Genomic DNA, 22,497 nt, shown 5'->3' with positions numbered 1-22,497 from the left:
GGAGTATCATCTCTTGATTGTGCTAAGAAGATGAAGTATTTAAAGCACATTGTAGATTTTTAATAAAAGGTAGCTGTTATTAAAATGATAGGGTTCCTTCTACATCTCATGTTGTAAGACGCTTTGAGAGTCTCCAGTGGTAAGAGCATGTGCTTTGGAACCAGGCAAACCTTATGTGGTGCCAGCTGAGCTTCTCACCAGCTGTGTGCAGCATACTTGCAATACTTACGTATTCAGACACTGCTTTTGAGAATTTGATGTGATGTATGTAAGCGTCCCTGGTGGCTCAAACAGGAGACCCGGGTTCAACCCCTGGGTTGTAAGATCCTCTGGAGAAGAGGATGGTAACCCACTCTAGTATGCTTGGCTGGAGAATCCCATGGACAGAGGAACCTGGCGGGCTACAGTCCATGGGGTCACAAAGAGTTGGACATGACTGAATGGCTGAGCACGCATGTAAGCATCTGGCAGGGTCTGGTACTCTGAGGGTGTTCACTACGCACATGAGTAACTGTTTTTGGAGCTGGGCAAGGAGATGGATGTGTAACCTTACATGAACTGAATAATAATCAATAGATAAAAAAAATAAGAGCATATTGTGTTCCCACAGGTGTACCTAAAGGGATATGGACTGGGGAAGGGACTCCTGGGTTCTACAACTGATTGCCTGTGTGAATTTTTTGTCTGTGTGTTTTCTAGATGTTTTTAAACTGATATATATATATATTTTAGCTTGCAGCACCTCTTATTTCCCATGAGAGAGCCACTGTTTTAGCTCAGTTGATTGAAACATGGTGCTCATGAGGCCCAAACTTCAGTATTGAATTGCAGATAGGTTAGTTCAGCTTGGCTGCAGAAAACGTTCCAGATTTTCCCAGTTGACCAACATTTATGCTTTTACTCATAAGAATAAGAGTTTGCCACATATACACACTACTATATGTAAAATAAATAACTAGTAAGAACCTATTGTATAGCACAGGGAACTGTACTCAATATTCTGTAACGGCCTGTACGGGAAAAGAATCTTAAGAGAAAAACAAGAGTGGATATATGTGTATATATCTCTCTGATTCACTGTGCTGTACGGCAGAAACTAACACAACACAGTAAATCAGCTGCTCTCCAGTAGAAATTTTTTAAAAAATGCGTTCCCCTAAACACTGTTTAATTCCTACATGTGTTTCTGTCCAGTGGTTTTGGGCTTTACCAAATCTTGCCCACTTTAGACACCTTGTGTTAGTTTCTTGATAAGAGAATAACTTTTGTTTCTTGGATACTTTTCCCTTACTTCGGTGCACACCACTTTTCCACACCCACTGCTTCTGTGTTTAGAGCATTTTCTTTTGGACCACTGTGACCATATCACCTGTAGTTACCCTTTTTCATAACAATAACACTTTAATTTTTAAAATAAAAATAAGAGTGTGCCAGCAGTGCGGCAGACGCAGTCGCTGCTGGAAAACCAATTTGTGTTCCACTGATAAGGGTAGTAATTTCATCTTCATTTATCTTAATGTACGAGGAGTCATATTGAGTCAGCAGACATAAGGCTTTTAGTAACTAGGCTGCATTTATTAATAGATCATGTTTTTCCAGATTTTTCTTGCTGAGGTCCTCATCAGCTGGCGATTAAAGGACCTACCTAAAATGTTGAGTTGGAAGTGTCTTCTCACCCACCATGTGCTATTTTCACGGTTATTTGTAGGGTCCTGGTTTTTTCTTTCCCTTAATTCTCACCAGTCAACAACTCCCCCTCCCCGCTTCCATAAAATAACCTGTATTCTTACACCTGACTCCAGGTTTGAATCTGAACTCATGGATTGGATGAAAGGCCACCCTTGTGCCTTGCCCTCCTTGCCAAGTCTAAATTTCTTGTGATCGAAAGACCAAGCGTTTTGATTACTCATATTGCATGTGGTTAATAGGATTTTTCTGAGCACCTGCTGAGCCTGTTTGGAAAGTGTGCCTTGCACTCAGTCTTGCACAAGTTTATATGAAACATCAAAGCTGTGAGTGAACTCTTCCAGAGCAAATGTCAACTTCAATAAGTATCATTTTCAGAGTAATATTTATCATGCTTCCCAGGCATAAACTAATCTCTGCAACTTGCCTTGAAGTTGCAAGCTGAAATTCATAGGAGCCAGTTACGGTAGCAGGGATGCTAATGTGGAACACAGCTCATGCTTTGGGAAGACTTAGCAGTTAAGAGCCCCTGCATGAAGAGATTACTTCCTGTGGGATGTGGTTAAGGATCGTGGAGAGGGTCCATTAACAGAGTCTGCAAATCCCGTCTGTCACTGGGATGGTTGAGGAATGTTATCAGGTAAATGATTGGCCCCTTTCCACTTTAGGTTCCGTGAATCTCTTGGGTATATATATATTACCATGCTAAGCTTTCTAGGATTTTATACAGAGAGGAGAAGTTCATGATTTCCACTGATAACAAAGGCAAAGAATATGAGTGATGAACTACAGACATGAGCTGAAAGTTACATTTTATATATATGTGTTTGTAGTATGGAATATATTCCCCCTTAAGTAAGTATTTAGGAGTAATTTCTTTCAAATACCAGTGGCAGTTTTTGAAGTCTTGAAATGGTAGTTGAAAAGAAAATGATCTATGCTGCATGGAAGGAGGACCAAGTGAGAAAAATGAGTCTGAGTCTTTTAATCAGTTTGACAAGAAGCACCTGGAAGAAGTTGAGAAAAACTATTATGGGCTGTGGGTCGCATTCATTTCTGTCTCATGTGGTACCTATCTTGACGTCTTGGGGGAACTTAAAGGGAGTTCTCCTCCCCCTTTACTCTGTTCCTTGGAAGTAGACTTGATCTTTGCCTGTCTCAGTTTCTTGTTTCTGAGAAAATACTAGATTCTGGGTTGATGAGTGGTGTGTTCTGATTTTAGATAAGACCAATGAAGGTGGGTGGGAAGAGATGAGTGGGAAGGCTATGGAAGATGACCCACATCTTTTCCTCTTCTGTGGGGCACATGTTGGTGTGGGGAGTAGTATGGACCATGACTTGGCAAGCTTTGTTTACTTAACTACGTCTTCAGGAGTAGTAGACAATAGGGCAGATAAGTCAGTGAACTGAATTCAACTCTGTTGGCAGGCCCTATTCTTTTGGTTCTCACTAATTGTAGAACCCGGGTCTCCTGCACTGCAGGCAGATTCTTTAGTATCTGAGCCACCAGGGAAGCCCCAATAGAACAGGGGTTCTTAACTTTCAGTTCACAGACTACCGTAAATCTGTAGGCTTTGGACTCTGCACATAATAATGCAATAAGCAGAAAATTTTGCATACAATTGAGGAATTAATCCATAGACTTCTGAATCCATGGGCCTCAGGGCATAGTTGTAGCATTAATGTGGGTGGGTGGGTGAGGGGTTTCTGTCACTCTTCTTTGCCACAAATAATTTTTGTAAATTGCACTTGGTATTTGCCTTGATGGAGATTCCAGAGATTGTCTGGAAACCAGGTGTAGCAGGTATGGATATTTAAACAGGAAAAAGCTTTTCTAAAAGGTATCCTATTTAAGGAAAGATGCTTCCTAAAGAAGTTGCTGCTTATACAGAGGCTGGTTGTCCAGCTCTTGCAGAAGCTTACATTTTACCTTTGACTCCTTCTAGGGTCAGTTTTGGAGAAGGCGATGGCACCCCACTCCAGTACTCTTGCCTGGAAAATCCCATGGACGGAGGAGCCTGGTGGGCTGCAGTCCATGGGGTTGCGAAGAGTCGGACACGACTGAAGTGACTTAGCAGCATCAGGGTCAGTTTGCCTCATAGAGAAGAGTTGTTCTCTAGCTGCAGATTGTATAACAGGCTGGCATCTCTAAACCTTGTCAGTTGCTTAGCAAGTGAGTCCCCAGTTAACAGAGATCAGGTGAGTGTGAGGCCTGAACTCATTACTGAAGCTGGGGCGTCAGCTCAGCGGGTATCAGTTTGAAATACAAAGGATAGCCTGACTGTTGCCTTCCATCAGCCTAGTTGTGACCAGACTGGGGAGACGGTAGATCAGGCTTGGAGTAAGCAGAGATGCAACTGTAGGGTGCCATGGGCGCTCCTCTGGAAAGACCTCTGAAAACATGTATGAGTAATTCTAAGAACAAAAAAAAATAGGTCGACTCTCAAGGCAACCTTACAACATATTTATCGACTTAAAAAATGAATTGTGTACCCTTGAATGACATACTTATAAATTTACTGAGGTATGACCAAAGACCTTATTGGGAAATCCTTTGAACTGATGGATTTGACATTAAGTAGCAAGTTTTGCGGAGAAGGCAATGGCAGCCCACTCTAGTACTCTTGCCTGGAAAATCTCATGGATGGAGGAGCCTGGTAGGCTGCAGTGCATGGGGTCGCTAAGACTGAGCGACTTCACTTTCACTTTCATGAATTGGAAAAGGAAATGGCAACCCACTTCAGTTCTTGCCTGGAGAATCCCAGGGACGGGGGAGCCTGGTGGGCTGCCATCTATGGGGTTGCATAGAGTTGGACACGACTGAAGCGACTTAGTAGCAGCAGCAAGTTTTGAGGCATCAGATAAACCACATAAATAAAAAGTTACCAATAAAATAAGAAGTAATGTTTAGGTTGAAGGAGACATTGTACTTTTAATGCAAAGAGCATCAGTTCAGTTCAGTCTTTCAGTTCAGTTGCTCAGTCGTGTCTGACTCGTTGCGACCCCATGAATCACAGCACACCGGGCCTCCCTGTCCATCACCAACTCCTGGAGTTCACTCAAACTCACGTCCATCGAGTTGGTGATGCCATCCAGCCATCTCATCCTCTGTCGTCCCCTTCTTCTCTTACCCCCAATCCCTCCTAGCATCAGGGTCTTTTCCAATGAGTTAACTCTTCACATGAGGTGGCCAAGGTATTGGAGTTTCAGCTTCAGCATCAGTCCTTCCAATGAACACCCAGGACTGATCTTTAGGATGGATTGGTTGGATCTCCTTGCAGTCCAAGGGACTCTCAAGAGTCTTCTCCAGCACCACAGTTCAAAAGCATCAATTCTTCGGCGCTCAGCCTTCTTCACAGTCCAACTCTCACATCCATACATGACCACTGGAAAAACCATAGCCTTGACTAGACGGACCTTTGTTGGCAAAGTAATATCTCTGCTTTTGAATATGCTATCTAGGTTGGTCACAACTTTCCTTCCAAGGAGTAAGTGTCTTTTAATTGCATGGCTGCAGTCACCATCTGCAGTGATTTTGGAGCCCAGAAAAATAAAGTCTGACACTGTTTCTGCTGTTTCCCATCTATTTGCCGTGGAATGATGGGACCAGATGCCATGATCTTAGTTTTCTGAATGTTGAGCTTTAAGCCAACTTTTTCACTTTCCTCTTTCACCTTCATCAAGAGGCTTTTTAGTTCCTCTTCACTTTCTGCCATAAGGGTGGTGTCATCTGCATATCTGAGGTGATTGATATTTCTCCTGGGAATCTTGATTCCAGCTTGTGCTCCTTCCAGTCCAGCATTTCTCATGATGTACTCTGCATGGAAGTTAAATAAGCAGGGTGACAATATACAGCCTTGACATACTCCTTTTCCTATTTGGAACCAGTCTGTTGTTCCATGTCCAGTTCTAACTGTTGCTTCCTGACCTGCATATGGGTTTCTCAAGAGGCAGGTCAGGTGTTCTGGTATTCCCATCTCTTTCAGAATTTTCCACAGTTTATTGTGATCCACCCAGTCAAAGGCTTTGGCATAGTCAAAGCAGAAATAGATGTTTTTCTGGAACTCTCTTGCTTTTTCCATGATCCAGGGGATGTTGGCAATTTGATCTCTGGTTCCTCTGCCTTTTCTGAAACCAGTTTGAACATCTGGAAGTTCATGGTTCACGTATCGCTGAAGCCTGGCTTGGAGAATTTTGAGCATTACTTTACTAGCATGTGAGATGAGTGCAATTGTGCAGTAGTTTGAGCATTCTTTGGCATTGCCTTTCTTTGGGATTGGAATGAGAACTGACTTTTTCCAGTCCTGTGGCCACTGCTGACTTTTCCAAATTTGCTGGCATATTGAGTGCAGCACTTTCACAGCATCATCTTTCAGGATTTGAAATAGCTCAACTGGAATGCCATCACCTCCCCTAGCTTTGTTCGTAGTGATGCTTCCTAAGGCCCACTTGACTTCACATTCCATAGATAGGGATAGATGGGCACCTTAAGTCAGACCAGGACTCATGCAGGCCTTGTCTTCACGCACCACGTAGAGAAGGATCCCCATATGAACTTGGTGCAGCTGATGAGAGTGAACTGAGATAAATGGGCGGCTGAAGTTCTGGTGGCTGGAGCTGTATCAGTTATTTGTGTTGCATCTTGGAACCCTTCCTCCTTGGTAACTCCGGGGCTAGGTGTTACTTTCCTAGTTTCCAGATGAGGAAAGGGAGGCCCATTGAGGGGTTATATAGCTAGTCAGTGACCAGTGCTTCTTCCTTTATTCTGGGCCATCGTTTTGTAAGGTATAAAATCATATATGTCAAATTAGCTCACAAGAAAGTGGAGAGTGAAAAAGTTGGCTTAACGCTCAACATTCAGAAAACGAAGATCATGGCATCCAGTCCCATCACTTCATGGGAAATAGATGGGGAAACAGTGTCAGACTTTATTTTTCTGGGCTCTAGAATCACTGAAGATGGTGACTACAGCCATGGAATTAAAAGACGCTTACTCCTTGGAAGGAAAGTTATGACCAACCTAGACAGCATATTCAAAAGCAGAGACATTCCTTTGCCAACAAAGGTTCGTCTAGTCAAGGCTATGGTTTTTCCAGTGGTCATGTATGGATGTGAGAGTTGGACTGTGAAGAAGGCTGAGCGCCGAAGAACTGATGCTTTTGAACTGTGGTGTTGGAGAAGACTCTTGAGAGTCCCTTGGACTGCAAGGAGATCCAGCCAGTCCATTCTGAAGGAGATCAGCCCTGGGATTTCTTTGGAAGGAATGATGCTGAAGCTGAAACTCCAGTACTTTGGCCACCTCATGTGAAGAGTTGACTCATTGGAAAAGACTCTGATGCTGGGAGGGATTGGGGGCAGGAGGAGAAGGGGATGACAGAGGATGAGATGGCTGGATGGCATCACCAACTCGATGGACGTGAGTCTGAGTGAACTCTGGGAGTTGGTGATGGACAGGGAGGCCTGGTGTGCTGCGATTCATGGGGTTGCAAAGAGTTGGACATGACTGAGTGACTGATCTGATCTGATATTAGCTTTAAGCACATAAATTATATTACATATGTAACAGTAGATGCATTATAGCATAATATATAGTAATATGGTATGTAATATAAAATATATATAATATATTACAGCATGCTATGTTAATACAGTACATTATATATTATGTATTAGTACATTACCTTATATATTGAGTAAACCTCAAATTATATATCAATAAATATAGCTTTAAGATTCCAAAACTTAATAAGCCTCATTTTATTTCCTCACGAGGAAGTGATACACGTGTGGGATAAGGAGCGTATTGTTTAGCAGCAGAGAAAGCACGGGACGAGAGAATGGGGTTACTGGTTGCCGGTCCTGATGCTACCGGTAGCTGGATAGCACTTAGAATCTCTCTTTTGCTCACCTGTGAGTTGAGAGGATTGGGGTCAGTCTTAAGGAGTTCTTCCTATGATGTAGCTCAGCTTTGCAGATGAGTTGAGGCAGCAGTCTCCGTGGCTGTCAGGTGATAGAGAAGCCGAGTCTGTGGGCACTCTCCTTCCTAACTTCCGCTTCTCTTCTGAGAAAGGAGTCATGGTTTCTCCTTCAAAGATCACAGCGTTTGAGCTGTCGACTTTCCCTTTGCTGTCTCACCTCCATTCTGCTTTGGGTCCTGAGATACAAGTAACTGTTCAGCTACAGACCGTTTCATGTTCATTGATGTTTCCCAAGGGCCTCCATTAGTGCTCAGCCTAGTAAGCCTTGCTGGGCGACTCTTACACGTCGGCGCTCACAGTTTTGTGGAAAGGCAAATGCTTGTTCTGTCACTGGAGCGCTGGACATTTGTGCAAGGTACCCGTGGGGGGCACAGGAGGGGTCCTTCCTGTTGGGTAGGCAGAGTTGGCATGGAATGACTTGAGGATGTTTTGAACTGAAGTTTGAAAGGCAGTTCTCTCCCGAGGTGTGAAGGCATTGTAGGCAAAAATAAAGGCAAAGAGATGGCAGCGAGTGGCCAGTGTGGGTAGAGAATAGCTTATGAAGTGTTGAGGGAAAAGCCATGGAAGTTGGGGTTGGAGAATGAGGCCATAACCAAAAGAAGAGGGAGTCTTGAATGCCATGCAAAAAAATTTGGCCTTTCTTGTCAACAGAGGTAGCTGTTGAAGGACTTGAAGTGAGAATTACCATAATCATTTGTATTTTAGGAGGGATATTGAGGATGCCATGAATTAGGGCAGGGGAAACAGGATGGGAGAAGGGACGGCAAATTCATTAGCTGTTTAGGGGTTGAGGAGGTCATGGCTCAGAGAATGAGGGAGAGAGAAGGGTTGAGAACTCCTGAGTTTTGATTTAGGAAGCTGGGTGGAGGTGGTGTCATGAATGAGATAAGGAAAGCAAGAGGACACAGAGGTCTTTTTTGGCAAATGTGAATTCAGCCTGGGACATGTTGGGTTGGCGGTGCTTGTGGTCTTTCCCTGGAGAGGTGTCCATTAGTGACATGTTGGGTTGGTGGTGCTTGTGGTCTGTCCCCGGAGAGGTGTCCATTAGGCAACTCTGTTTAGGTCTGCCTTTTGGGATACAGGTCTTGGACTGGAGATAATGGGTTTAGAATTCATTAATCAATCAACAGCAGTTATTAATAAAACATCAGGGGAGTGAATGAGAGTACCACCAAGAGCATGTGGAGTGAGAAGAAATCAAGGCAAAAAACAGAATGTGGAGCCTTCTAGCATATAAGGGTGGGCAGGGGAGGACTTCCCAGGTGGCTCAGTGGTAAGAATCCACCTGCTGAGCAGGAGATGTGGGTTCCATCTCTGGGTCGGGAAGATTCCCCTGGAGAAGGAAATGGCAACCCACTTCAGTATCCTTGCTTGGGAAATGCCATGGATAGAGGAGCCTGGTGTGCTGCAGTCCATGGGGTCGCAAAGAATCAGACTTGACTTAGCAACTAAACAGCAACACAAGGGAGGGGGAAGCCTGCAGAAGAGAGAAGACTCAGGCAGAGTCCTAGGACCAGCAGGAAGGGGATGTTGGAAAAGTGGCATGGGGGCTGGGTTTCTGGAAGCCGGGAGTGATGCTAAAGGGAAGTCATAAATTAGGTGCTTTGTAAATACAAAAGATGTTTGTTTATATAAATATCTTGCTAAGTTGTGGCTCACTGCTTGCTACCCCATAGACTGGAGCCCACCAGGGTCCTCTGTCCATGGGATTCTCCAGGCAAGAATAGTAGAGTGGGTTACCATGCCCGCCTTCAGCTCACTTCTCTTGTGTCTCCTGCATTGGCAGGTGGATTCTTTACTACTGGTGCCACCTGGGAAGCCTGTATAAATATAGAAGGTTATTTATTTGATCAGTGGTGACTTTTGCCTGGTATTGGGTTACTAGTCAGTCAGTGGAGTGTTAAGGAAGTAGAAACTGGAAGAAGGTCCCTGAGGATGTAGCAGTGGTATAGGGTGGGGTTGGGGGGTAAGGGGTGGGGTTGTTTCTCCCCATTACTTGACCTGTAAACCTTCTTGATGATTTCTGCTTCACCCTCATCTAGTCAGACAGTGAGTCTAGCAGTGAAGGGGATGTCTGAGTGTGACCTTGATTCTCAGACTTCCTGGATTTGAGTCCTGGCTTCATTATTGACAAACTGTAAGATCTAGCACAAATTATTTAATCTGGCTTTGCTTCAGTCTCCTCACTTATACAATGGACATGATAAAAGTATCTCATAGGATTGTGAAGGATTAAATGAGCCAAATACTTGGTTTAACATCAGTGCCTGGCACCTCATAAGCACTTGGTGAAGGTTAACTTGTTTTTTAAACAACTTTATTGTGGTGTAATTTACATATAATAAAAGTCACCTGTTTTCTGTGTATAGCACTTTCTAATGAATTTACAGAATTGTGCAACCATCACTACTTTCCAGTTTTAGAACATTTTCATCACCCCAATAAAATCTCTCATGCCCATTTCCAGTTAATCTCCATTCTCATTCCAGCCTTAGGCAACCACTTACCTAAGATATTTTCCATCTGTATAGAGTTCCCTTTTCTGAGCATTTCAGGTAAATGAAATTATACAGTATATGGCCTTTTGTGCCTGGCTTCTGTAACTGTTTTTTAGGTCTGTCTTTATTGTAGCTTATTTCAGTATGTCACTTCTTTTTATTGATGAATCCTCGTCCATTGTATGGCCATATAATGTTTTGTTTATCCATTCACCAGAAGATGGATATTGTTTCCACTTTTGCTGTTATGAATAGTGCTGCTCTGCACATTCCTGTGCAAGTCTTTGTGTGGACATATGCTTAATAGCTTCTTAATTGGTCCTTTAGCCTCCTTCAGGGGTCCTCCTGCTTCTGTTCTCATCCCCCTCCAATCTGTTCTTCACACTGTAGCTAGAGTGATCTTTCTAAAATGTAAGTCTCATTGTGTCATTACCCTGCTTAAAATCCTTCAGTAGTGCCTAGCTGCCCTCAGGATCAAGTTCAACCCCCTGACTTGAAGGATTTATTTACTAAGAGTCTTCAAAATCCAAAATCTTATTTCCCTCTTCACCTTCTGTTTCACTGAGCCCCCTCCTCAACTTCCTGCTTCAGGCATTCTTTTCTTCATCCATATTGTTTCATTTATTTAATCATTCACTAATTAACCAAGCTTATTGAGGCTCTGGGATATAGTACTGGACAGGACCACCAAATCCATGCTTTCCTGGAGCTTTGTTTCTAGTGAGCAAGACAGGCAATAAACAGCAAAGTATCAGATAGTGAGAAGTCCTATAAAACAAACGAAAGTCCCTCTGTCCTGTCCGACTCTTTGTGACCCCATGGACTATACAGTCCATGGAATTCTCCAGGCCAGAATACTGGAGTGGGTAGCCTTTCCCTTCTCCAGGGGATCTTCCCAACCCATGGATCGAACCCAGGTCTCCCACGTTGCAGGCGGATTCTTTATTAGCTGAGCTACAAGGGAAGCCTGATAAGAAAACAATAAAAGGATGATATGATACCTAGGGGTTAGAGGTGCTGATGACTCAAATCTCATGGCCTGAGTGTTCCTCGTTGCCTCTGTGCTATTGCCAACTGGCTGTTTGACATTTCCACTTGCTGTTAAGCCCTGCTGCTTAATGGTAGCTTCATGTGGTACCCTCTTCTTTCTTTTTAATTTTTAAAATATTTGTTTTTGACTGCGCTGAGTCTTTGTTGGTGCGCCTAGGCTTTCTCTAGTTGCAGTGCTCAGACTTCTCATTGTGGTGGCTTCTCTTGGAGATGAGCACGGGCACTTCTCATTGTGGTGGCTTCTCTTGGAGATGAGCACGGGCTTTAGGGCGCGCGGGCTTCCTTAGTTGTGGCTTCTGGGCTCTGGAGCACGGGCTTAGTAGTTGTTACTAGTTATGGCACATGGGCTTAGTTGCCCTGTGGCTTGTGGAATCTTCCCAGACCAGGGATCAAACCCATGTCCCCTGCATCGGCAGGTGGATCCTTAACCACTGGACCACCAGGGAAATCCTAATACCCTCTTCTTATGGTACTCTTATCCTGCTCCTTCTGTTCCTAAGTACTGTTCATCCTTCTTAACCTCCTGCCCAGGCCCGCTCCCAAAGCCTGGCTGGATGCCCTGCCCGTCTGGCCATTGTGCTGTCTGTCCTTCCATTACAGGCCAACTGACTTAAGTAACATTCTTTACATTATATTTAAATGCATGGTGGTCTGTTTCCTCTCTTTAAGCAACTTGATTGTTAGAATCAACTGTTAGAATACTTGAAGTCTAGTCTAGTTCCTGACACAGAGTTGGTGCATAAAGAAATGTACTGAAAGAGGGATTGTTTGTGGTTAGCCTTGAACGGAGGGAGGGTGGGAGGGACACCATTTCATTTGGGACTGGAGGGAAGGAAGGCGCTAAGGCCTGCTGCAAGTGTAAATTAACTCGGAGGATGAGGGCGGAAAGTTGGAGGAGTTCTGATGGCTTACATTTTCTCAGAGATTACAATTTCGTGCACAGTATAAAATGAGGGAAAGAGTTATTTATAATGAGCAATGAGCACTGCATTAGAAGAAATGAAGTAGTGCTGTGGGGTGCATCTTGATATCTTAACACTCTTCTTGGTTTTAGTTTCACAGCGATCAGATTTAGTCTGATTTCTTCAGGCCATTCGTTACACACATTGCCATGGATGACTGGCTTACTTGGATGTATTGTACTGTTTTCTTTCTTGTTCTCTTATAATTGATTTTATTTTGATGTTGCTCTTTTCAGCTTTCGGAAAATGTGATTGATCGTATGAAGGAAACCTCTCCATCTGGCCCGAAGTCTCAGCGGTATTCTGGTACTTACGGTGCCTCAGGTATTTCAGAGTTTGAATTTCTGAGTTCTTAGTAGAAAAACTTTAAGCGGTGGAAGTTCACTTGATAGTCATGTTCTCCTGCACTCTGTCTTTTGTTACTTGGATGCTTTTTACAGGAGAATTGTCTTCCTTTGGTATTCATGGGGAACTGGTTCTGGGACCCTCTTGAATACTGTAGTCCATGGATGCTCAAGTCCCTTATATAAGATGGGTAGTATTTGCCTATAATCTATGTACATCCTCCCATATATTGATCGTTTAAATCTTGTTTAGATTATTTATGATACATATAATACACTGTACATACCATAGAAATAATTGCCAGCATGACAGATTCAAGTTTTGGGTGTTTTGGGTTTTCCGGAATTGTTTTTTTTTCTTCTCCCTGAATAATTTCAGTCTGTGGTCGGTGGCATCTGTGGATGTGGAACTTGCAGTTACGGAAGGCCAGCTGTGTTAGCGGTTAATATTGGGCTTTCTTTTAAAATGCTTTGCTGTAAGGTAGAATGAATCTACTTTCAAACAGTCTTTGGAAATTTTTTTTTTTTTCTCTTCCAGCTCCTGGATCCTCTGTTAGGCTTTGGAAGGTTATTGCCTAGTTTTTTTGTGTAAAATGAATGACGTATAAGGGGTATTAGAGGTTTGGGAGTAAATATTTATTAAAAAAATTGAACTTAGAAAATACTGATTTATTGTTTCCAGATGGTGAAATATCTCTAATGATTTTACTTTGTAATGGATTTCTTCAAGTTTATAAGCAGTTTATTCCTTCAGAGTCTTAATTATTGATGAAAATATGTTAAACGAAATCCATGGAGGCTTATTGTCTTATTTTGTCTGTGGATCCTGGAGGATAAGAGATTGCTTTTCTTTCCTCTCTCCTACCCCCATCCATTGATTCATCCACCTAATACTTACTGAGCACCTGCTCTGTGTCTGGCACTGTACTTGTTGCCGCCAAATTTGATGGATGGACATGCTGTGTTTTGGTGAAATGACAGTGAGGAAGTAGTTGAGATGATTCATTGTGAACTAAATGAGAATTTTCATTATTTATTAGAAAGTATTGGGTGGTAAATCTAGCTGCAGACTGAAATACCTTGAGAAAGATGAGCTCCTGCACAAATGCCTCACCTGGCAGCATTTGTGACCCTCTTACTAATCATTAAATTGATAACCACAAGTTGAACTTCTGATGTGTTCAGAGCAGAAAGTGCCGAGGTGAATAAGAAATAGTTCTTGTCCTTTTAAAACTTCTTGTTGTGTAGGAGCATTAAGAAGGGTTCATAGTTCATGACAGTTAAATAGTAAGTGGCCACTCCCTCTGCCAGAAACCCTTTCTTTGACTTCTGGGCCACACTCTTGGTTTTCCTTCTACCTTTCTTGGATTCTCCAAAAGTTAGCTTAAAACTCAACATTCAGAAAACTAAGATCATGGCATCTGGTCCCATCACTTCATGGGAAATAGATGGGGAAACAGTGGAAAGAGTGACAGAAATAATTTTTTTGGGCTCCAGAATCACTGCAGATGGTGACTGCAGCCATGAAATTAAAATACTTTCCTTGGAAGAAAAGTTATGACCAACCTAGACAGCATATTAAAAAGCAGAGACATTACTTTGCCAACAAAGGTCCATCTAGTCAAGGGTATGGTTTTTCCAGTGGTCATGTATGGATGTGAGAGTTGGACTATAAAGAAAGCTGAACGCTGAAGAATTGATGCTTTTGAACTGTGGTGTTGGAGAACACTCTTGAGAGTCCTTTGGCCTGCAAGGAGATCCAACCAGTCCATCCTAAAGGAAATCAGTCCTCAATATTCATTGGAAGGACTGATGCTGAAGCTGAAACTCCAATACTTTGGTTACCTGAGGTGAAGAACTGGCTGATTGGAAAACCTTTCGCTGATGCTGGGAAAGATTGAAGGGGACAACAGAGGATGAGATGGTTGTATGGCATCACCGACTCAATGGACCTAAGTTTGAGTAAACTCCGGGGGTTGATGATGGACAGGGAGGCCTGGTGTGCTGCAGTTCATGGAGTTGCAAAGAGTCTGACAAGATTGAATGACTGAACTGAACTACTTACATTCTCAGTCTAGTCTTTGCTGATTTCCACTAATGTCATCAAATTGCATGCCTTTTGAATCATTATGTACTTGTCTCCAAAACTCTGTCTCTAGCCTTGACTTCTCCCTGAAACTGCAGTCTCAGATAACTGCCTTCTTCAGATTGCCCCTTAGATTTCTTCAACTTAACACATCCAAAGCAAACCTTTCTGTTCTTCAGAGCTGCTTCTCCTCTTTATCTTTCCCAGTAAAGGGCACTGGGATTCACCCTTGTTTGCTCTCTCTCTTTTTTTTTTTTTCATTTTGATTCTTGTATTAGACCATTAGCTGATCTTATCAGCTCCATCTCCAAAATAGGTTTGGAGATGGTCTTCGCACATCCATCTTCACTGCTGCATCTCCAGTCGAAATAACCACCATCTCTTATCTTGTCTTTTGATGAAACCTCTTAACTGGCTCCCCACTTCCACTGTTGTCCTCCGTGTGTGCTCTGCCATGCACCAGAGGCCTCAGTAGCCTTTAAAAACATAAATCAGCTCATGTCACATCCCAGTGGTGATTCGCCACATACTTACAATATAATTTGAATTGCTTTATTGGCTTCTGAGGTACACCATGACTGAGCCCTTTCTGCTTTAACAAAATCATCTTTTGATACATGGAGATTTTTAAAAATTGGAATTTGATCTAAAATGTGCTTTGTTCTTGGTTGATTTCTTTTTTACGTACTGTGTAAAGGAGATAGGATGATGCTATGCACTGATGATGAAATAGTGAAAGAGAATATTTAAGTAATGTTTATTATGTGCCAGGTACTCTGTTAAATCCTTTATGTCTGTCTTATGTAATCTGTATAACCCTATGAGAAAGGTACTATATTAAGTCATTTTACATGGGAGGAATTTGAGACTTGAAGTGATTAATTATCTTGCCCAAAGTCACACAGCTGGTGAGTAGTGGAGGTAATAGTTGACTTCAAGTCTATTTGACTCCAGAGCAAATGCTGTAAAGCACTGTTTTATTGTACCTTGAATGAAGCCATGCTTCATATGTGAAAAGGATGCGAGAGAAACTAGGGAAAGAGGTGCATTTTAGTGATGTTCTGCTAGAGTTGAAGAAAGCGCTTTCTTTTTCTGATTGTTGGTTTTTCTAGCTTTTCCCTGTGTTGGGTCTCATTCACAGTGAGTTGAAGGAGAAGGAAGTGTTTTCCTTCTTGGCTTGGTTTCTTAAACTGGTACTTTGAGCGAACGGGTGAAGGTGGAAAGACTTTCCATCAGTGCTCATGGTGTGGCCTTGCGGAGCATCACACTGACTTTGTGATGAGTTCTGGCTGTGCTGAGGGATCCATCCCATCCCATTTCTCCGTTTGATGTGACTGATGACCTCGTTGGTCCATGACCAGCCTGGGCACTGAAAGCTCTGTGAATGCTACCTTGTGTTTGTTGGTTGGGCTAGAACTACACTGTCTCAGTGGTAGCCACTTGTCACATGTGGCCATTCATATTTAAGTTAAAACCAATCAAAATGAAGTAAAATAAAGGTTTCATCTCTTCGCGCTCGGTGACTGCCTGTGGCTCGTGGCGCCGTGTTGGGCAGTGAGGCAGAGGACACTTTTGTCATTGCAGGAAGTTCTCTTGCTCGGCTGTAGAATTTTTGCGCTTCATTAGAGGATTTTAATGATGCGGCGACTGAGATAGTGGAGCTAGATGGCTCTTTGTGTTTGTGAATCTAGTTTCCTGCATTTTCTACATACCAGCTTCCCCAGGACTGCAGGTAAATGGACGCTTTAGCAGATATTTCAGGGAGTACTGCCTTCACCTCAGTCTTTAGCACAGCTTCCTAACCTGTGCGTTATGAGTGTATTGGAGGAACTGATTTCTTAGGCTCAGAGAGGTTGGTGAACATGTGCGTACCCTCATATTGCCATACAAGCACTTGCTTTTTCTGTCTGCACCTTGATGTGAAAAAAGCTCAGCAAGGCTAATAGTGCCAACTCTTTAAGGATATTTCCCTTACCCATGCCAACCTAACCCAAGAAAAAAGCTAAGATTTGACATACTGTTTTACAAAGATACTGCCTTTAGGTTCAGAATGCAATTACACTATGATTGTGCAAATTAGCAAAGATTTATTCTTCTTAAGATTTAAAGAATATGTTTATAAAAGTAAGTAGCCTCAAAGTTTATATTCTCTTTCTCATTTGGGGTTTTAGTTCATACCCAATAATAGATTTCTTAAGATTTATAATTTAGATGTGTTATGAAATAATTTTTCAAGTCTACAAAAATAATATTGATAAAAATGTCACCAGCTTTTTCTGCATTTTTCAGTGTCAAGTAAATTATATATTAAATGTGAGTTGAATTTTTAATGTTTGTTAAAATGCTTTCTTCCTTGCAGGACTATTAATTTATACCACCCCCCTAGGCTATTCATATGTGTGAATAAACTAAATTTTGTTGTATATAGTTTTGAGAATATAATTTATGCTGTTAAGAAAGTGATTTCCTCTAAAGACTTTACTGAAACTATTTTCTGCCCAACCTTGAACCAGATCAGTGACTCATTGCAGTATTTGCATGTAAAGCTGTTCAGGCAAAATAGTACACTGTGTGACACGCAGCAGATTGTGATGCCACTTTAATAAATGAACACGCTTTAAAGAACTTAACTGTGTCCTTGCTGCCTCACATTCTCTGCTGCGTTATGTGCTATCTCAACTACATTGGCTTTTTTTCATACCAGGGGAAATTATTTTTTTCACACTGACGTAAAGGGATTGTTGTTGTTGTTCAGTCGCTAAGTCACGTCTGACTTAAAGGGTTACCTTTTCATGAACATCTTGCATTTTTCAGTGTTGTATATTGATTTTTTTCCCTTTCCTCCTTGATCCTTTAGTTTTTCTGGCTTATAGGGAGGTCAGACCTCTCATGTTTGATCCCATCTAATACTGAGGAAACCCTGTCCCCAAGTCAGTATGAAAAAAACAGGCAGGAATGATACTAGGAGGCTCTTTGTTAGTTTCCTAAGCTGCTAGCAACCAGATGAAAAGGATGAATCTGGGCAAAAAGACAAAGGAGCTCGCTTGTATTCCTATCCTCACTGTGCAAGGTTCTCTGTACCTTTCTTGTCATTGGGAAGAATAAGAAAGAATTGCTGATTTGCTTTAAGTGTATAACTGAGATCACTAAGTATTTGGCAGCCATAACAAATCGCAGGAAACCAATTTAAGCAGGAAATAGCACAGCTCAAATGAAACAGCCAATTTAGGGAAACAGATTTGTCTATACGTTCTATGTATTTTTCTCCCAGCATCTGGCCCTCCTAGTTCTTTTTAAACAGCTCTTTAGGCTCATTTAGACCTAGTATTGTAGGGAGAGTTCACAGTGACGAGCTGCACTTACTCCTTTGACTTGAGCTACAAGAACTGAAGGGGGTTGCCATGTCTCGGTTAGGAGAAGGCGATGGCAGCCCACTCCAGTACTCTTCCCTGGAAAACCCCATGGACAGAGGAGCCTGGTGGGCTGCAGTCCATGGGGTCACTAAGTCGGACACAACTGAGCAACTTCACTTTCGCTTTTCACTGTCATGCACTGGAGAAGGAAATGGCAACCGACTCCAGTGTTCTTGCCTGGAGAATCCCAGGGACGGGGGAGCCTGGTGGGCTGCAGTCCATGGGGTCACACAGAGTTGGACACGATAGAAGTGACTTAGCAGCAGCAGCAGTAGCCGTGTCTTGGTTTCCAGCTTTTAATATGTGAAAGTTTGTTGATACCAGTGTCTTGACACTGCACTGTTTTGTTGTTGTTGTTTTTTAATGTGTCCAGTAACACTTCATAAAAGGAAGAAATGTATACACTATTGATTTAAAGCTATGATTTAAATCAAATTCTTTAGTCAGTATATTCTGCTCCTAAAAAGAAATCCATAAACCATGTACATTTAATGGATGGTTGAACTCCATCAGTCAACAGGTATTAGCAGGGAGGTGATCTTTGACTTTGAGGAACTGTTAGTTTTGCAAATCATGTTTAACATTATAGTGTAATGAATAAGCACTAATGGAGTGCCCTTCACCTGCTCAGTTAAGATTTTGGAGGAGGTGAATGAGTATGTAAGTGAGAGAGAATAGATAAAAGGTCTAGGAAGTGCTTTAGGACTTCAGAGAAAGAAGATCAAGAGCTTGGGCGGCAGATCATCCAGGGAAATGGACTTGAGCCAGACCCTGAGGATAAGAGGGGTCGGGGTATTGGTACTGAAGGTGTTCCCGGCAGAATCAGTGCAGATCCAGAGTTGAGACCAGATAAGAGGTTCCAGTGGGGGTTCTCATGGGTGGGAAGGTTGGGGGGAACTTAAGAAGTTTAATCTTATCCTATAGGGTTTAGTGGCTCCTGAGCTGCTTCATTTAATTTTAAGATGCAAGTTTAGAAAATTGCATTAGTTGCTACTTTTCAAGTATACTCAGTCATTAATAACATTTTTATGCCTAAAAATGCAGTGCTGATTTTCTCCTTGATATTTTTATATTCAACAAAGAAATCTAAATGGAAAGAACGTGTTTTCCACCGTAGCACTAAATGAACCCAGTTTCATTTTCTTGAAAAAATAAGCAGCCTCATAAGCATTTTTATTTGTCCTTAGCTGACCTTATAGCAAAAAAAAAAAAGGAAAGAATATTCAGCTACTTGAGGCTGTGGAAGGTAAAACAGAAACTTTGTGAGCTGGGAACGTGAAATGGTACAAGTGGAAAATGTAGAACATGAGTTGGAAATTGAAGACAGGGAAGACAGCAGCTGTGTGGTTGAGGTGGAAGTGAGGAAGGCAGAGGAGGGTTTGGGTGGAGTTGGTGACTGAGGCCACATGGCTGTCTGTGGCAGACTCAGACTTCTGTCCTTTCTCCCCTGGTCCAGGGCACGTTCCCCCTGTGCCACTGGATTCAGTCACTGTTTGTATTGTATGTATTTTGAGAAACCAGCACAAACATAAGCACTCTATTTTGAAATTGAGACGTGAGCATTGTTATTGTTCAGTTGCTCAGTCGTGCCCAACTCTGTGACCTCCATGGACTGCAGTACGCCAGGCTTCCCTGTCCTTCACCATCTCCTGGAGTTTGCCCAAACTCATGTCCATTGAGTCGGTGGTGCCATCCAACCTTCTTGTCCTCTGTCGTGCGCTTCTCTTCCTGCTCTCAGTCTTTCCCAGTATCTGGGTCTTTTCCAGTGAGTTGGCTTTTCACATCAGGTGGACCAAGTATTGAAACTTCAGCATCAGTCCTTCCAATGAATATTCAAGGTTGATTTCCTTTAGGATTGACTGGTTTGATCTCTTTGCAGTCCAAAGGGTTCTCAAGAGTCTTCTCCAAGATGCAAGCATAGAAAACTTTAAAAAAAGGTATAACAGATCATTGACACTATAATGTATATTCCCTGGTATTTTGGGGTGGTTGAAAGGGGAGTTGCACAGAAAAGCAAAAGCTGTAGCAGAAGAAGAAGAAAGAAATTGTAGAGAGAAGCTTAGTAGGTCTTGAAATATCAGTGAGTCACACCTTCCAGTGGTTTTTCTGTGACTTGGAACTTCTGCCCTTTGATTTCTTAGTTAACAGACTAACCATTGACTGCTTTTTATTAAATCCTCAGAGGCCCCTGCCATACTTCTACTGTAGCACAATTTACTTTGCACTTCTTCCAAGTGGCTTGAAATCGAGTGGGCCAGAAATTCCCTATCTGTTCCTGCACGACTAGAAATAAGCAGCTCTTTTGTTAATGTGTGTTGCATTCTGTAGATTAGAGATGCAGTCACAGAACTCAGGAGCTGGAAGGATGTAACTTTAGTGACCTGCGGAAAAAGAGAAACTGTTTTGAAGAACCTCTTTTTTTTCCTGCAGTGAGCTTTGGACACTAAAAAGATAGTGTATTGTACTTTCTGATAGAACAAGTTTTGCTATTGGGTATAACAGTCAAGTGAATCATTAATATCACTCATAATAGTAAATAATAATCATAAACCGCAAGGAAAAAACAACTGTAAACTGTTTTATAATCATACCTCAGGGTTTATGAAAGAAAATAGCAGACCTTGGTTGTATAAGCAGCTTGAAGGAATTTTAAAGTATAGGGCATATAATATGTAAAATCACTATTTTTAATTTAAATTTAATATGCCAGGGGTAAAATAAACACTAGGTTAATAGTATTTTTGCCTTTCTTGGAATTTGATAGACTTTGAGGGTCATTTAGATGGCTCAGATTTCTTCAGACAAATTGCCCGAGAGAATTTGAAATTCATACTGCAAGTAGAGGTGTTCAGAATTAATTCACAGCCCTTCGATGTGTCAACCGAATTAATAGACTGTTGTTGTTGATGACAGTGTTTTTCCTCTAAGAAAACATTTTAGAAAAGTGAAGTCTGACCCGGCATTTCATTTCTTCCTTTTCCCCTTTCCTGTCTCTCTGGTTTGTTCAGGATTGCCTGGTCAGTGCTCTGTGTTAGACCAGGTCTGTGGTAGCAGGGAACAGTAAGTGCTTTTCAAGTCCTCTGTTTAGACCTGATCTGCCCCTAGAGCTACTTGACACTTTGGGTTGACAGCTGTCACTGTACTTGAGTGTTTCTTGAAAAGTGTTGGGAACCCACGTGAATCACTATGGTAAAGCTCTTCAGACTTTTTCACGGAATTGCTGTGGGATGCTTAAAACAATATTCTGGTTGTGCGTGTCCTGGTTCTCTTGACTGAGTGGTTAATCAAAATACGGGTTTTAATTAGCCAGTGTCAAATGATTGGAGTTTGAAATTACAGGGTGGTAATGATAACTGTCTCCTTACTTCAAGGCCGGATGTGGTTAGAACATCTTTTTTTGCTGCTTCACCCTCATTGTTGCTCTTGTCCTGCAGGGGACGCCACAGGCCTTGCTCTGCATGTGGTGAGTAGCAGTAGAACCTTGCTCTGAATTGTCTTTTCCCGCTTTCAGGTCTTAGAGTTTCTCCCATCCCCGGTATCATTGCCTTAGTCTGGCCACCAGTCCCTCTTCTCCCGTGTTCTAAGCATCTCTTACTTGGGGTCCTGGCCTTCAGTCTCACATTGCCCAGTCTGTTCCCACTGCAGCCCTAAGAATCTTTCCAAAGTATGGGACCAATCATGTCATTCCTCTGTTTAAAACTGTAGAAACTCCCCCTTCCTCTTAGGTGAAGTCTAGGTCTCTCTTATGTAGCCAACAAGGTTCTGCACAATCCTTCTCCACGTTGATGTCCTGCATCATCTCCCAGACCTGCCCGTGTCTCTGTCTAGCCATAGGGCAGTTGTTGAGTCCTTAAACTTGTCCTTTTTGGTCTTCTCTGTGTTGTCTTTTCTGTCTCACTGCTGTTCCTTCAACTGTCTCCCCTAGCCCACCCTGTCTCCTCCCTGTCTTGATCTGCTGACTCTTCCTCATTGTTCAGGTCCCTGCCTGGAAATCACTTACTTCAGAATGTTTTCGGACTCCAGGCCTGGCTTCCTGAGGGGTCGCCCAGCGTCCTGGGTGTACTGTTCTGTCGCAGCCCTTAGCACGTGGTGCCGTGACTGCGATCCATCACCTCTCTCCCTCGGATCCACAGCTCTCATTTACTCATTTGTCCTCTTGGGACCTCCTTTTATGATACTTTTTTCCTGCACTCTGACTTATTTGGTGTTGATCTCTCCTTGCTAAGGTGAAAAGCAGTTACAGGCCAGTCTGCTGTAGGTAAACATTGACATTTTGAGGAAGTCAGAGTTGAGGGGGTTTCTTTTCCTTCAAGAGCTCCTCTTCACCATCTCGTCTTCCATTTGCATCTCCTTTATCAACTATCATAACTTTTTTCTTCTGAAAGGATGAACTCTCTGCTCTCATTCACTTCCTCAAGGCCCTGGGACAAGCTCTGACACCTGGGGTTTTGGTGTCTGGAAATTCAGGCATGTTGAGGAT

General features: G+C 42.5%; 1 protein-coding gene across 2 annotated transcripts in view; it reads left to right on the top strand.

Annotated features, from left to right (window-relative positions):
• CHCHD3 (coiled-coil-helix-coiled-coil-helix domain containing 3) overlaps nucleotides 1-22,497 on the top strand; it is a 285,897-nt gene that overhangs the window by 2,582 nt on the left and 260,818 nt on the right. For both annotated transcript variants that reach the window (XM_025291546.3, XM_006047727.4), the window contains exon 2: nucleotides 12,411-12,498. In XM_025291546.3, coding sequence (XP_025147331.1) covers nucleotides 12,411-12,498 — 88 coding nt within the window. The remainder of the gene's footprint in view (nucleotides 1-12,410; nucleotides 12,499-22,497) is intronic.

This window comes from Bubalus bubalis, chromosome 8, assembly GCF_019923935.1.
Source record: "Bubalus bubalis isolate 160015118507 breed Murrah chromosome 8, NDDB_SH_1, whole genome shotgun sequence".
Classification (NCBI taxonomy): Eukaryota; Metazoa; Chordata; class Mammalia; order Artiodactyla; family Bovidae; genus Bubalus; species Bubalus bubalis.
This window is presented reverse-complemented; position numbering and strand designations above follow the sequence as displayed.